Source organism: Rana temporaria, chromosome 7 (genome assembly GCF_905171775.1).
Source record: "Rana temporaria chromosome 7, aRanTem1.1, whole genome shotgun sequence".
Taxonomy (NCBI): Eukaryota; Metazoa; Chordata; class Amphibia; order Anura; family Ranidae; genus Rana; species Rana temporaria.
Window position 1 is genome coordinate 161799860 of NC_053495.1, and position 16956 is coordinate 161816815.

The 16956-nt window shown below is 41.7% G+C and overlaps 1 protein-coding gene across 1 annotated transcript in view; it reads right to left on the reverse strand.

Moving 5' to 3' along the window:
- RALGPS2 (Ral GEF with PH domain and SH3 binding motif 2) overlaps positions 1–16956 on the reverse strand; it is a 281112-nt gene that overhangs the window by 6533 nt on the left and 257623 nt on the right. Inside the window, exons 17-19 of the mRNA XM_040360339.1 lie at positions 16655–16732; positions 6999–7104; positions 1329–1421 (exon numbers count right to left, since the gene is read on the reverse strand). Coding sequence (XP_040216273.1) covers positions 1329–1421; positions 6999–7104; positions 16655–16732 — 277 coding nt within the window. The remainder of the gene's footprint in view (positions 1–1328; positions 1422–6998; positions 7105–16654; positions 16733–16956) is intronic.

Sequence of the window (16956 nt, forward strand, 5' to 3'; positions counted from 1 at the left end):
CCCATTCATGTCAATTCTGATGCAGCAGCTGCACAGACATCCGTGCATGGCCACGAACACAGGCATGTGAACAAGGCTTTACAGTGCAGTGGAAAGTATCACTTAAAGTGGAAGTAAACCCTGATGGGTTTTACTTTCTCCATGTGTCCCTGCAAAGGTACAGCATAATGGGCTACTATGCTATTATGTGACACTTACCTGCAAGAGAAGCCTGCGATGTCACTGTCTTCCACGCTGGCAGCGAGCATCCATTCTTCACCCCTCCTCCTTCCAAGGGGCCGCGAACTCCGGCTCTGTGACTGGCTGGAGGCATGGGAGCGCCATGACCCCGGCTTGAAAATGGCACAGCGTGCCCTTTCAAGACAGAGCATGCGTCGCTGAAGACGTCGCTCGGGGAAATTGGAAATATCTCAGAGACAGTGTAGGTCTCGGAGATATTGCAAGCACCTACAGGTAAGCCTTAATTTAGGCTTACCTGTAGGTGTAACTTGTCCCCGAGGGTAGAGACGAGAGCGTTCTGGCACTGGAGGAGAGCCGGTCATGTAACCTGACAGGCCATATAACCGAAATCCCCTCCCGGCTTTATTTTTTTGTTTGTTTACAGAATTATAAATTACGTTCTGTTCTCCGACAGCTGCAGAGTCCCAAAGCAAATGTGTAAAGCAAACCACTGAGCTTTATAATTGTGTGGCATTTGTTTATTTTGTGAGCCTCTTAGGCTTAAACACTCTTGGCAAGTACCACAGAACTCCTCCATGTCTTGTTAATATAAGCATTTCATTATCACAACTGACAGATGGACTCTAATTAAAGCGGAGGTGCACCCTAAAATTTTTTTTGCCATAAAGGCTACAAAAAAAAAAATTAGATTTTTTTTTTTTTATACTTACCAGAAATGGCTGTTGCTGGGCAGATCGTCTTAACCTGCTGCCACCTCTACCGCCGTGGTGGTCTCTCTCCTTCTCCTCACGTTGCCTCCTGGGAAATGGGGAGCGGTGTCTTCTGGGACCTTGAATGTGTCCCAGGAGACAGCTGCCCATTCACAAAGCGCCACTGCCCGTTTCCCTTAGTGAGGATGGCGGACCCGGTCCGAGGGACGGATCAGCCTTGGGTAGCCGAAATTGCGGGCAACCTGGACAGGTAAGTGTGCTTATTAAAAGTCAACAGCTACAGTGTTTGTAGCTGCTGACTTTTAATTTTTTTTTTTTTTTTTACACCGCCGGACCTCCACTTTAATGACATTGAGGAATCTGGCAAAGTCCGCAATTTTTTCTACATATAGTTATACTTACAAATTAATTACTTTTAATTAAAAAAACAATACTTACATGCTTCCTTTCTGTGGCTTTTATGGATTTTGCTGCATAGTATATAAGCTGTGTACCGCACAGTACTGCCCAGTATTTGGTCCACGATGCCACCTGCATGAAAACATAATATGACATGTAGCTTATACTACAACATACACTTAGCTTCTAAAAGGGGCAATACTGCTGAATACAACAAACAGCTGACATTTCTCTATCCATGCTACTAAACTTAGATGGGGAAATTGATGGTGTTCTATCATTCAGCACAAGGGATAAAAAGAGAAATTCAAAGCATGTATGGCCAGCATAAAGAAACTGTAAAAGGTATTTTTTTTTAAAACAAACATCTCTATACTTACCTGCTCCTCCTCTTTTCGTGTCCCTCCTCTCTGTCCAGTGCCTCCATGAGAAGCCACTTCACACATATGGGGGGGGCGGCACTCATGTATGCTCACTCCTGAGCTCTGCTGCTGCGTCCATTGACACAGACAGCTGGACTCGGGCCTTGCCCTCCCATCACTGGCTTTGACAGCACTGGAGAAAGGTTGAGGGAGGATGCTGATGAATACCGTATATACTCGAGTATAAGCCTACCCGAAAATAAGCCGAGGCACCCAATTTTACCACAAAACAAAATAATGGTAAAATGTATTGCCTTGAGTAGAAGCCTAGGGTGTAAATCTGCATGCCTCACTGTGTCCATGCCTAGACTGATGTTTAACATGGGAGTCTATGGAAGTGGTGCCGGCTTTAAAAAAAAAAAAAATCAGTGCTTCCCAGCTGTAGGTCCCTAAGACAACAAACTTTGCACACTTATAGAGGAGAAATTAGGCTACATGTGTGCCAAGTTCCGGGTCCAGGAAAACTATGACTGGCCGTTACCGCGTCCCCAAAATCACCGGATAAATTACTGTTTAACATGGGAGTCTATGGAAGGGGGGCGCGCATTTGAAAAATTGGTGCTCCCCAGCCATAGGTCGCCTGGACAACAAACTGCACACTTGTAGAAGAAAGAGTGGGGCTACATGTGTGCCAAGTTTGGGGTCCAGGGGTACCGGGTCCCCAAATTCCAGGAGATCAGGTGCAAAAAGGTGACTCCAGTATAAGCCGAGGGGGGCATTTTCAGCACAAAAAAATATATACGGTACAATGCAATGCAAAAGACATGTTTAGGCTTTAGAACCACTTTAAGTTGCTTGATCATGAATAAGGATTCTGTACTTTTACAGTGCATCCGGGAAAGTATTCACAGCGCTTCACTTTTCCACATTTTTTTATGTTACAGCCTTATTCCAAAATGGATTCAATTCATTATTTTCTTCAACATTCTACAATAACCCATAAATGACAACCTGAAAGAAGTTTGTTTTAAATCTTTGCAAATTTATTAAAAAAAATTACTTGCCTTTGCTCAATTCTTTGTTGAAGCACCTTTGGCACCAATTACAGCCTCAAGTCTTTTAGTATGATGCTACAAGCTTGGCACACCTAGTTTTGGTCAGTTTCCCCCATTCGTCTTTGCAGGACCTCTCAAGCCCCATCAGGTTGGACAGCCATTTTCAGAGCTCTTCAGAGACGTTCAATCGGGTTCAAGTCTGGGCTCTGGCTGGGCCACTCAAGGACATTCACAGGAGTTGTCCCATAGCCACTTCATCTTGGCTGTGTGGTGCTTTGGGTCGTTGTCCTGTTGGAAGATGAACCTTTGCCCTATTCTGAGGTCCAGAGTGCTCTGGAGCAGGTTTTCATCAAGGATGTCCCTGTACATTGCTGCATTCATCTTTCCCTACCGCTGAAAAACATCCCCACAGCATGATGCTGCCACCACCATGCTTCACTGTAGGGATGGTATTGTCCAGGTGATGAGCGGTGCCTGGTTTCCTTCAGACATGCGCTTGCTATTCAGGCCAAAGAGTTTAATTTTTGTTTCATGAGACCAGAGAAATTGTTTCTCGTGGTCGGAGAGTCCTTCAGGTGCCTTTTGGCAAACTCCAGGCGGGCAGTCATGTGCCTTTTACTGAGGAGAGGCTTCCATCTGCCCACTCTACCATACAGACCGAATTGGTGGAGTGCTGCAGAGATGGTTCTTCTTCTGGAAGGTTCTCCTCTCTCCACAAAGAAACGCTGAAGCTCTGTCAGAGTCACCATTGGGTTCTTGGTCACCTCCTGGATTAAGGCCCTTCTGCCCTGATCGCTCAGTTTGGCCAGGTGGCCTGCTCTAGGAAAAGTCCTGGTGGTGCCAAACTTTTTCCATTTATAGATGGAGGCCACTGTTCTCATTGGGACCTTCAATCATGCAGAATTTTTTCTGTACCCTTCCCCAGATCTGTGCCTCAATACAAACTTGTCTTGGAGGTTTACAGACAATTCCTTAGACTTCATGGCTTGGTTTGTGCTCTGACATGCACTGTTAACTTAACCATATAGACAGGTGTGTGCCTTTCCAAATCATGCCCAATCAACTGAATTTACCAAAGGTGGACACCAATAAAATTGTAGAAACATCTCAAGGATGATCAGTGGAAACAGGATACACCTGAGCTCAGTTTTGAGTGTCTTGGCAAAGGCTGCGAATACTTATGTACATTTGATTATTTTATTTTTAATAAATTTGCAAAGATTTCAAACAAACTTCTTTCACGTTGTCATTATAGGGTATGGTTTGTAGAATTTTGAGGAAAATAATGAATTTAATTTTGGAATAAGGCTGCAACATAACAAAATGTGGAAAAGTGAAGCTGTGAAGAATTTCCAGATGCACTGTAAATAACACAAAAATATAGAATTACGGTACTGAATAAAAGTGATTTCACTTTTATTCGGCTTCCATTCATTGTTGTCCACTATGTCACAAAGTCGACATACTTTGATAAATGCATAAGAATTTGTTTTCTTAAACATTTTCAAAACACTATGGATAATGTAAAATATACAAAACAGTGCAGCGCAAAACTATAACAAATACACTATTATAAATGTGAAAATAAAAATTATTAATAATAAAGTCCAATAAAGCAAGGTCCAAAAGTGCCAGATGTAAACGAATCTTCATCACGTGATATAAAACACCAAACTTAAAGTGATCCCTCCACCGCTAGAGATGGGTACTCTCCCGCCCCGCTGAGGAAGATGAATAACAAACGCGTCCGGGGGTTCAGGAGCCGGTTACTACGTCGCTCATCTGCCGTCCTTGACACTTAGATGATTGTACTTCTGAAATGCCGTTTTTGGTCTGGCCAAATGTGAGTAGCCTGACCTTTTAAGCCTGTTAATAAACCTACTAAGTTCAACAGAGAGCACTTAGTTCTGTGATTATATCTTTTCCATGTTCCCGTCCATGAGTTTTGGTTGCCTTATGGGGATCTGATTCATCAGCCTGGTTTCCTGGTTATTGTGATACCTGCTTAATTGACCATTTGCTAACTCAGTGGTCCACTTGCGAAGGTGAGAGTGCCCATCTCTAGCGGTGGAGGGATCACTTTAAGTTTGGTGTTTTATATCACGTGGTGAAGATTAGTTTAGATCTGGCACTTTTGGACCTTGCTTTATTGGACTTTATTAATAATTTTTATTTTCACATTTATAATACTAGTGTATTACTTGTTATAGTTTTGCGCTGCACTGTTTTCGTATATTTTCTGTATCTCCTTGGATTTTGTGATTATCCTGTTGTGTTCAGCTGGCATTACTGGTGATCTGAACCTTGGGGGTCTTTTTCACTTGAAATTATTTACATACACATATTTTACTTAATTTTGATCTATATTTATTTGCGCTGATTGCACCTCTTTTTTGTAACTATGGAAATGTGCCATGTACCGTCTGATGCTGTTCTACCCCACTAGGTGGCGATGCTGTACAAAATTTCATGGCAGGATATGCAAGAGAGAAAAAAAACAGACACATACACAGGTATAAAGCAAATCTGGGTACATTATTCAGCAGCTGGCGTTTAGTAGCATGGGATCAATACTGACATATGTAAATGAGAACTCTGGGCTGAAATTCTCAATTGCTGTGCATTGAATATTAATTCAAAACATACAGTGGGGTTGAATACAGCAGGTTTATATAAGAACTTAGGGTTATTAACAGGTTACTAAGAGGTTTAAAAAGCAATTTGTGTTGGTCAATTTAAAAACGAGGGAATGCAGCTTTTCTGCCAGTACCAGTGAATGTGGTGTGATCGGATGAACAAGTGAAAGTGGGTAATACATGTGCTTCATCCCTGCAACCATCAGGACAGACAACATTTTCCTATGTTTTTTTTTGTTTCTAAGAGTGGAGGGGGATTAGAACCCCTGCCAAGTGTTAATTAGTCCTGTGCCTTTTTTTTTGGAGAGTTTCAATCTATGCGTCCTGATCATCACTGAACGTGAAAGAAAATCCCAAATTGTAGGTTGCCCCAGAACAGGAATAGAGGGAAAATCTTCTAATGGGGACACTGGTTCTGGTGAGCCTGGTGACAACCAAGGGATTCCTTCCTTTTGGATGGATTTCCTCCACTTTCTGTTTTGGCCATCAGACAGGACATGATGGGAATTCTCCTAAAAGACACAGGTGGCAAAAGAAAAAAAAAAAAAAAAAACTGCCGACGGAAGGACGTCTATAGACGTCCTCGGCTTTGTGGGGGTATATCTGAATGATGCCTGCAGCTACAGGCATCATTCAGATATTGCAGTTTTCGTCCGGCGATTCCCTACACCATAAGAACCATCATAGCGGCTGTTCCGCCGCTTGATCGTTCTTACGGGTGGCAAGAGGGGACGTCCCCCCCCTCCGGTGCTTCTACCGACACACCTGAGGGATCGGTGAGTCGGTGAAGAGGATCCGCCGGCCCCGGTTCTTGACCATAGAGATTTCCAGCGGACCAGATGGTCGCTGGAGTCTCTATGATCGTCAGAGGCCCGGGCACAATGTTATGACGTCACGCCCAGCCTCTGCATTAAAAAAAAATGCAGCCACTCCGGCTAGGAAGCGGTGATCGTTTTTTTTTTTTTTTTAGGCTTCTCAGCCTAGGAGGTGAGATGTGGGGTCTTATTGACCCCATATATGACTGTAAAGATGTTCGATCATGTCATGTTCCTATTACAAGGGATGTTAATCTAGGCTTACCTGTAGGTGCAAGTTGCAAGAGTGGGTTTACAACCACTTTAAGTAGATTCACCCTCTCTATTTGTACTGTTTACCATCATCATTGAAAGTAAAAGAAAACCCCAGAAAAGTAACAGAGGTGAAATCTTCCAATGGGGACACTAGTTCTGGTGACCCCCAAGAAATTGTCTTAATTTACAGGGATTTCCTCTCACTTCCTGTTTGGCTATGGGACAGAGAATATAGTGAAATCTCAGCAATGGGACACAGATGGCAAAAAAATAAATAAAAAATCTGATAGGGGTTATAACCCTCCCTCGCTCACTAACCAAAATGGGGAAATTTTTAAAAAAAAAGTTTTCCCCATAGTTGTACTTTACCCTAAAACTTAACCATATCACATACACCTAAGCTGAATCAATACTTCAATAACCCCCCACTTGTTACCAATTCATAAACCCTTAAATCTCAAATATGTATTGGGCCCTGGTACTACCAGCACTGACAACACACATTCCTGCACAGTGATCTTGACTTATTGTAATTGCAGAGGCAGTATAAATGTTTTATTGATAACACCAATACACAGATACTTACTGTGGGCTTTTTGCCCTCTTTTAATAAAGTCTTCCGTCGTAAGACCCCTTGTATGGTGACTGGTGCAGGATATAAATGCATTGCCAGTTCCGTTGAATCTGCAGAGCTGCAAAGAAACACTAAAATTCAATCATCAGAGATTAACCCCTTACAGTAACTGGCATTGGAGCACAATGCTGCCAGGCTCCAGGGAAATCGTACAAGCTAGCGGAGGGGAATGAAGCTCAATAGGTCACACATCTGCATGAGACAGACATCAAAGGAACGAAGAGGATTTTGATGTGTGTCACAGGCAGCATTTAATACACAGCACACAGGAAACAAATGTCAGATCAGAAAACCAGGCCATGGGGGGTCACATGACATCAGTAAACCAGGGTTTCCATATTCGGATAAGGAACAAACTATATACTAAAGGGACAGTTCATCTAAATCTAATATTGCAGTCTTATCTCAAAAGCAATGCAGTGGTGATTTTATCTAAAAATTCAGTGGTAAGATCGTCCATACTAGATTCTTCATAATGTCAATTTTTTTAGCAAGTAAAGGGGCAAACCAAAAAGATGCTTATTTTGCAAATCAAACAGTACCAGATAAAACAAGGAACAGTTTTATCAGAAGTTGAAGATAATCACTGCAAACCTGATATAAAGTGGAATTCAAGGATAAATCTAACTTGTGCTAAAAATGCTTCTCCTAACACCTATACTAACTAACTTGCTTAAAAAAAAGAAGATGTATACACTTCCCCATTTCCAGGACTCTATAGTCACATAATACGGCTCCCCTGCATAGTCAATGGCGGCTGCAGGGGAGAGGAGGGAGGTCCGACAATGGAAGGGCCGTAGGAGCCTATGGGTGATGTCACCGCTCCAGGCTTTTTGCCAGCTGTTGAGCACTCTCTTCTCCCCTGTAGCTGCTGGAGGCTGACGTGAGAGCAGGAGTGGCCTGAAGATAGGCAAGTATATACACTTTTTTTTACACAGGTTAGTCTGCATTAATGTTAGGAGGGAGAAGGAGCATTTTTAAGAGCAGCTAGGTTTAGTCTGGAATTCTGCTTGAAACCACCGAGTCTGAGGCAATTTTAATCCTCTACTCAGGGGTCTCAAATTGGCCGCTCTCCAGATGTTGCAAAACTACACGACCCATCATGCCTCTGCCTGTGGGAGTCATGCTTGTAACTGTCAGCCTGGCACTACCTCATGAGACTTGTAGTTCAGCTGGAGGGCCGCCAGTTTGAGAACCCTGAAAGGGTACAAGGGGAACTGGAGTCAGTCCTGCAGATTTATGAATTGTGATTTGTTATACCTATTTTGTATAGGCGTTGCATGTGTCACCTGTACGTTAGCAGCTGGGAGATTAATCAACACTTGCAAACATTACAGGTCATCACAAATGACAACTAAAACTGTGCCAATTTACATGGGATGATGTCAGGTGATCCCAATGGCTCTGGTAGGTGAAGGGAAAAAAAAAAGCGCACTCAGTATTAAAGTTAAGCAGCAATACTGTTTTAATGTGTGTTACTGATGAACCATAAACAATAGGCAGCAAGTCGGAATATTTTGTTAATGATCATTGTGAATGGGTGCTTATAGAACAAACTTGCCTGGAACTGCGCAGATGTACGCAGCTCCTAGTAAGGGAGGAGATCCGGAGTCTGCGCATAGACAGTGTATGTGGTCTCCTGAAAAGGAAGGGAGCAAGGACATCTCAGTATGCCCCCCCTTCCATTCATCACAATGGCTATACCCAAAGGCTTGATCACAAGAAAAATGCACAAACAAGGAAAAGTGGACTTCTCTCGGCAACATTCTTTATACTTTCTTTTATAACTTCACAATAGCAAATTGTGTGTGTGTAGATATATAATCTACACACAATTTTTACTTATGAGAAGGTGGCGTGAGGAGCTTCCACAGAGTACAGGGGTTTTCTACAAACATATTACACACTCTCGAGGAAGGTCACTAACATTGATCATACAACATCCCTGATAACATCATAGAGTGGGGAAATTTGGTCCCCTGCAGATTTATAAGTTCGCCCACTTAAAAAGAAATAAAAGGGTCTAGAATTATCATGAGACAGAAGATCAACCAAAAATCCACTCCCCCCCCCCAAAAAAAAAACACAATACAAATGTTATAAAGTGAGTTGCAGTTCTGTGTGCAAAATAAGTATTTGCTCCCCTACCAACCAACAGTTGTACTACTTTGGATGCGACTTGAAGTCCAACATGTGTCCGACTTCAATGAACAGGGTAAAAAAAAATAGTGTGTCTGCCTGGATCTACCGTATTGCTCAATTAAATAAAATATTTGTTTAGCTTTTTTTTTTTTTAACAATCCTCGTCCACATGATGTCTCATGGGGCACAGTTCCGATAACCCTATGAACATAAGAAAAAGAGAATAAAGATCGTCTCTCCTCTACTCGCGTCTGTCAGACGCAAGTGAGGAAAAGCAGATCAACGGCTCTTTCCGTTTACATCGTGATCAGCCATGATTGGACATAGATGATCATGCGGTAAAGAGCCTCCGGTGGAGGCTCTTTACCAAGATCGGTGCAGCAGTGTGTCAGACTGACACGCCGCACCACTGATCTAACTAAATTTATAACATTTGTATCATGTGTTTTTTTCTGGATTTTTGGTTGATTTTCTGTCTCCATCATTTAAAATACACCTATGATAAAAATTATAGACCCTTCATTTCTTTGCAACTGTGCAAACTTACAAAATCTGCAGGGGATCAATCGTGCTTCTGTATCCAGTTTGTCATATGCAGTCTGAGGAAACATGCACACATCCCTTCCCATCTCTTAAGCATCCCTATCAATCAGTAAGGCCGCTTTCTACATTAAAGAACCTATGGGGAGGCTGGGAAGAGCAGGGCTACACAACTTTTACAATAAAAAATATTTTTAGCTTATAACTTTAGTTGTCTATACCTACAACTGCTGATTGGTTTTATTTAAATTTTAGTTTTTTTTTACTTACAGCCCGAATCCAGCACAAATTATATTATACACACATATATATATATATATATATATATATATTTTTTTTTTAAGGATTTGTTTAGATTTGCCCAGGTTCACACTGGGTACGATTTGAGATGTGATTTCACATGTCAAATCGCATCTCAAATCGGCGGCATTTGCCGGCAATTGTCAGCAATGGCACTGTCCTAATCGATGCGACGCCGCATCTGTGGCGCTGCACCGATTTCAAAAAGTAGTTCCTGTACTACTTTTTGCGATTTCGGGCGAATTCGCAGCAGTGTGAACCTAGCCTTTGAGTAAAAGGATTGAGCTGACTCGTTTAAGATTTGGCAACAGCATTAGGTAACATTAACATGTCTCCAGTTTCTATTGCTGCCTTTGTGCCGATTGGTGAGATTCCACCAATTTTTTTTTGCAACAGCAGCAGATCAGGAAATAAGGGGAGCAGTTGATAAAAGGCAAGACTCTGCCCCAAAATCACACTGGCTTTTGTTTATAGAGTCCTTCAATAGATTTTACACTGCTATAAATTTGTATTTGGACTTGAACATCACATTGTAGGTCTTCAGTTTCTAGATGCAGTAACAACCTGACCGAGGTTCTAACCCAGGGGTGCCCAACCTTTTGAAGCGCGAGGGCCACTTAAGCGACTTGGTAACCGGTCGCGGGCCACAATCAATGAGTGGAGCAGGTGAATGGCAGGTCCATGTCCGCTCTGCATATGCAGGCCCACTATACTTTTTTTTTTTGCGGATCGGATTGGAGGTAAGACACAAGTCGGTTTACATCTACCACTCCTAAGAGGTGAATGGAGGGTCCAATTGGGTTGAACTGCGCGTGTGAAAAGGGCCCAAGGCTGCTTTCACACTGATGCACTGTGGTTTACCTGCACCACGGGTGCAATGCAGTGCACCTTTGGCTTTCCTGCACTTTGCAATAGACTTCTGTTATATTCCGCAGGTTTGGTGCACTTTCAGAAAGCTCACCAAACTCAGTGCAGGTAACCTGCAGGTGCACTGCTCTGCATCTGCGGGTCAGTTTGAAAGAAGCCCAGTAGCCACTGCAGAACACATATGCCCATATATACACTGATTTTAGTAATAAACTGACCTTTAATAACAGTATTCTATCCGAGAGCAGGAGGTCGCAGCCCACATCAGAGGGCTCCACGGGCCACATGTGGCCCCCAGGCCACTGGTTGGGCACCCGTTTCTAACCCTTCTCTATTTTGCAGTTTTGTTGCTGCGTTCCCACTGAAGATATCTCTAATTACTTCCTATCTTCATTGAAATAAAGGCAAATTTCTCCATAAGTCTCCATAGATCCCATTAAGAGTCGGACAAGAATTCTTTCCCTTTCACCCTTATTGTATGTACAGAATTGCTGTAAATAGTTGCTTTGAGTTTTTGGACCAATATTTGGATACAGGCACAGTATATATTCTGAATATGACCACAGGAGGAATTCATCCTTCTGAGGTGGAAAAATGATTTCTAAAGACATTTGGTCAGCCACAGCTGCATCTGATCATGGCTACCCCCTACAGTTATTCAGCGATTAGACACATGCAATAATAATCCTCCTTTCAAAAGTATGGTGTGAGCAGTAGCTTTTATGTCAGACACCATTAATAATGTGAAAGGCAAAAGGCGTCAAAGCGTTCTGTATTAACAATACAAAACGTGTGTCAGTCCACATATGTCTAACGGCTTTATGAATGCAATGTATGGAACTGATTAAGAAAAACTCTGAAAATGATGACAGAAGACTGGACGAGGGATACTTTGTGACCTTCTCACTATTTGTAAAATCAACGCTTTTAAAAAAATATAGCTGTAACGCTAGGAAATGGCTAAAGCTTATTGTGTGTAGAAAAAAAAAAAAACTCCTGGTATTCAAAAGATGTAAATGTGTGTCAGGGTGTGCTTAGTAAATGTTGTGCAATTAATTGCAGGGCAGGTTACATTTTCTGCTGCTTTAATTGTCAATTCAAACCATTCCTGTGGTAATCAAGGAGGCTTACTTTAAAACGGCAATGTATATTGATCGTTAAAAATATGTAGAATGGTCAAGACAAAAAAAAAAAAAGAAAACTTTTAAATATAAATATATATAGAAAGTATACACATCCTTGTAAAAATGCCAGGCTTTTGAAATGTAAAAAAACAGACTAAGATAACTTGCCACAGAATCTTTTTCACCTTTAAGCCCGGTACACACTATTACACTTTCTTTTTTTTTTTTTTACATAAAATGGAACGGGCTGAACGAAAAAAAAAAAACTGTCAGCTCCGGAGCCGCTATACGAACCATGCAAAGTTAGTACAGCGATCTCCCCTCCTGACCTATCGTGTTCTGACAAGGGGACGGCCCCCACACCAGAACATACCGATCAGTGCTCTCTGCCATTGGCTGAAATCGCTGATTGGGAGTCAGTCGGTTGCTGGCTTTCCAGCATGCACATCCGGCTTCTGTCTTACGCAGGTGTTTTTTTGTTTTTTTTTGAACCGACAAATGTCTCCCGATTTTGTAATTTGTACAATCCAATGAAAATTTTAAAAAACACAAACTGAAATTGTTTACTGATTAAAAAAAAAACACTTCAACTTCAGAAGATTTTACCCCCCTTCATGACCAAGTCATTTTTTGCTATACGACATTGCGCTACTTCAACTTTTTTACACAAATAGAGCTTTCTTTTGGTGGTATTTGATCACCACTGGGTTTTTTTTTGGCGATATAAATGAAAAGAATACCAAAAATTTAGGGGAAAAAAATAATAATATTTGTTCTGCCATGAAACATATCCAATACTTTTTTTTTAATCTAATTTCTTTATACATTTTGGCCAAAATGTATTCTGCTTTATGTCTTTGGTAAAAGAACATACCAATAAGTGTATATCGATTGGTTTGCGTGAAAGTTATAGCGCCTACAAACTATGGTATATTTACTGGATTTTTTCTTCCATACTACTAATGGCGATGAGCGACATCTAATGGGACTGTGATTGTGCAGTGGCCAATTTGAAACTGGCGCTGGGGGGAACCAACTGCCACTGACATCACCAGTGACATTAATACAGTGATACTATACACTGTATTACACTGACACCGAGTGGAAAGGGGTTAATATCTAGAGCTATCAAGGGGTTAAAAGTGTGCCTATGTGTAATTTGTGATGCTTTTTACTAAAGATCTCTGTCTCTCTCATCCCTGCTTTGCAGGCATGAGAAACTGACAGATCGTTCCCTGTGTACAGAGCTCTGTGTTGAATGCGCATGAGCGTGTTTAAGTTCACATTGGAGCGATTTGTCATGCGATTTGAAAGATCAAATCACATGACAAGTCACAGCCTATTGGCGGTAATGGCACTGTTCCAGTCGGTGCGACACCGATTTTGCGGTGCCGCACCGATTTGCAAAAGTAGTTCCTGCACTACTTTTGCCGATTTCAGGTGCAACTTCAATAGACATCTGTGTATGAAGCCACACAGATTTCTATCAAGTAGCGATTTCAAAGTAGCATCAATGTGAACCAGGGTCAAGGTCAGCGCAATTTCACCTGTGCGTCATTTCATGCTTCCGGGTCTGCAGTGCGCACTCATGCCGCCAGAGACCCGATTCCGCTGTGATTGCACACAGCAGGAGCCAATCAGCGGGCGATCGTTTATGACACAGGTAGATCGCCGTTCTGTGACATGAAAAAGGCAGTGATCTTGTGTTTCTGCCAAGAAACATGGATCTCTGCCTTTCCACAGTTAAAGCACCCCCACATAGCTAGGACATATTCCCAGGGAACACATTTAACCCTTTCATTGCCCCCGATGTTAACCCCCTCCCAGTGTCATTAGTACAGTGACAGTGGATTTTTTTTTTAGCACTGATCACTGTATTGGTGTCACTGGGCCCCAAAAAGTGGACCGCTATCAATCGCTGATTGCCGCTATTACTAGTAAAAAAAAAAAAATTCCATAAATCTATCCCATAGTTTGTAGACACTAACTTTTGCGCAAACTAATCAATATAGGCTTATTGGGATTTTTTACCAAAAATCGGTAGCAAAATACATATTGGCTTAAATTGATTAAGAATTTAGCTTTTTTACATTTCTTGTTATTAGTGTTTTATAGCAGAAAGCAAGAAATAGTTATTTTTTTCAAAAAGGTCAGTCTGTTTCTAGCGCAAAAAATAAAAACCGCAGAGCTCCATTTGTGGGGTAGGGGATTTTTTATTTTATTTGGGTACAGCATAGCACGACCACGCAATTGTCAGTTAAAGCAACACTGTGCCGTATCACAAAAAAATTGCCTGGTCATGAAGGGAGGTATACCTTCCGGAGTTAAAGTGGTTAATTGAATTGCACATATAGGTCACATTAAAGGTGAAAAAAAAAATCAAAAGCGGTTTCTAGGTCTGATTTTTTTTTAGTCATAAGTTTGACCACGCACCTAATAGTAGGGGACCCCTTCTGTCGCCAAAAATGCCCCTACCTGTCGAGACATGGGTGTCACTAGACCTCTGAAGGTACGCGTTGGTATCTGGCACCAAGTCTCAGTGGCAGACCCTTAAAGGGGTTGTAAAGGTAAAAAAAAAAAAAATATCCCTAAATAGCTTCCTTTACCTTAGTACAGTCCTCCTTCACTTACCTTATCCTTCGATTTTGCTTTTAAATATCCTTATTTCTTCTGAGAAATCCTCACTTCCTGTTCTTCTGTCTAACTCCACACAGTAATGCGAGGCTTTCTCCCTGGTGTGGAGTGTCGTGCTCACCCCCTCCCTTGAGGGGGGAGGGGGCGAGCAGGACGCTATCTACATTGCAGATAGAGAAAGGAGCTGTGTGTTAGTGGGTGTCCTGACTGCCCCCTCCCCCCTCAAGGGAGGGGGCGAGCATGACACTCCACACCAGGGAGAAAGCCTTGCATTACTGTGTGGAGTTAGACGGAAGAACAGGAAGTGAGGATTTCTCAGAAGAAATAAAGACATTTAAAAGCAAAATCGAAGGATGAGGTAAGTGAAGGAGGACTGCACGAAGGTAAAGGAAGCTATTTAAGGGAATTTTTTTTATTTTTACAACCCCTTTAAGTTGTGAGATAGGGCCTCCATAAATCAGCCTGGTTTCTTGTTTTTACAGTACATCCCACAGATGCTTGAATGCCAAGACAACACATAAAACTGTTCCTAAAACCAATTCTTGAACCATTTCTGCAGTGTGGCAGGGTGCAATAGCCTGCTAAAAAAGGCCACTGCCATCAGAGAATACCATTTCCATGAAGGGGCTTACCTGGCCACCTACAATGTTTATGTAGGTGGTATGTGTAAAGTAACATCCACATGAATGGCACATCGATGCTTTCCAGCAGAACATCGCCAAAGCATAACATTGCCCTTACCAACTTACCTTCTTCCCATACTGCATTCTGGTGCCATTTCTTCCCCAGGTAAGCAAAACACACGCACTCAGCCATGCACATGATTTTAAAGGAAATTGGTCTGTGGTCATGTTCTGATGCTCACATGCCCATTGTAGGCACTTGGCTGTGGACACGTCAGCATAGTCACCTTGACTAGTCTGCAGCTTTGCAGCCCCATACACAACAAACTGCGATGCCCATTTTTTTCTCCTTTTAACACAAATGGATATTTTGCACTCTTTTCTTGATCAGAGATGGAACTTTATCTTCACTTTTTAGCTCAGTGCCTTCTCAGTTTGCTTCTTTGATTTCAAAGCCTGTTGTTCTCAAAGCGCAATAGTAAAAAATGAATGAAGCATCAGCAGTGACTGATCCCTGCTGAGAGATTTTGATTGTCAAATGAAGTTTTAATTGGCAGTGCCTCATATGGTAGGCTGCTTCTGTTATGCCAACTAGTTTAAATGTTTATGTGAAAAACAATGATTGTATTAGAGATGCACTGTGGAAAAAGTGGTGCAAGTCCAATTGTAGAACCAATGTGGCACATTAGCAACCTTTTCAGCGCTAACATAAGAAATGTGTGTTAATGGACCGCATTGGACCAGATATGTATGTATGAACACAACATGCAGCGATTTTATAATAGTTCTCTACCAATGCACAGATATTTTTAAGGTTAGCCAAAAAAAAAAACACAATAAAAGCAAATAATGCTCTGATTTACAAGTCTGACCATTTCTAAGGTCTCAGCATACAGCTTAGGAGGAATAGGGAAATCTTTGTAGCCAACAGAAATCCTTTAAGGTAATGACACATGATTTATTTTTTTACCAAGGCATTTTAGGCTAGCCTTGTCAGATCTGTATGTCTCCAGACCCCAGAAATTAGTTCAACTGTAATTAAATGTAATGATGTAATTAAATTAAAAAATACCCTTTTCACAAATAATTTAGGATGTGAAAATAAGGTTATGCCATGCACTAAAAAATTTTTTAATGCAATAATTGACTGCTGATCATTTGCTGTGCAAAACATAAAATGCAATTATAGAATTGAGCAACAAAAAAAAATGTATAAAAGCTTATCAACAAAAGATTTAAAGAGTTGGAAATCTGAGAGACTCAGCACACACCAAAACAAATAATCCCCAAAAGCAGAAGAAGAGTGCCCAGCAACCAAGAGAGAATAAAATAATTCAACCTGTGCCACAACCCCATCACCATTGTGCTGCCATAATACCTGCTGGCCTTCAATGGGCCCCGGTAGCCATTCCATGACCCTCGTGTCACCGGCCCCAGAGAATGGTACAATCTGTTCCTGTTGGAGTCCATTACAGATTGGCAGTGTTACTTACAAATTGATACCACAACAGGATATACAGAAAAGGCAGATTATACTCCATGGATACTAGAAGTAATCTGATGCAGTCTATTAAAGCTGTTCTGTCCCTCTCTATGAAGCAGAGATGACAATCTGCAAAGGTGAGTAGGACTGCTAACTTTTGTATAATTAACTAAACTGGTCAAGAGAATAAAAAAAGG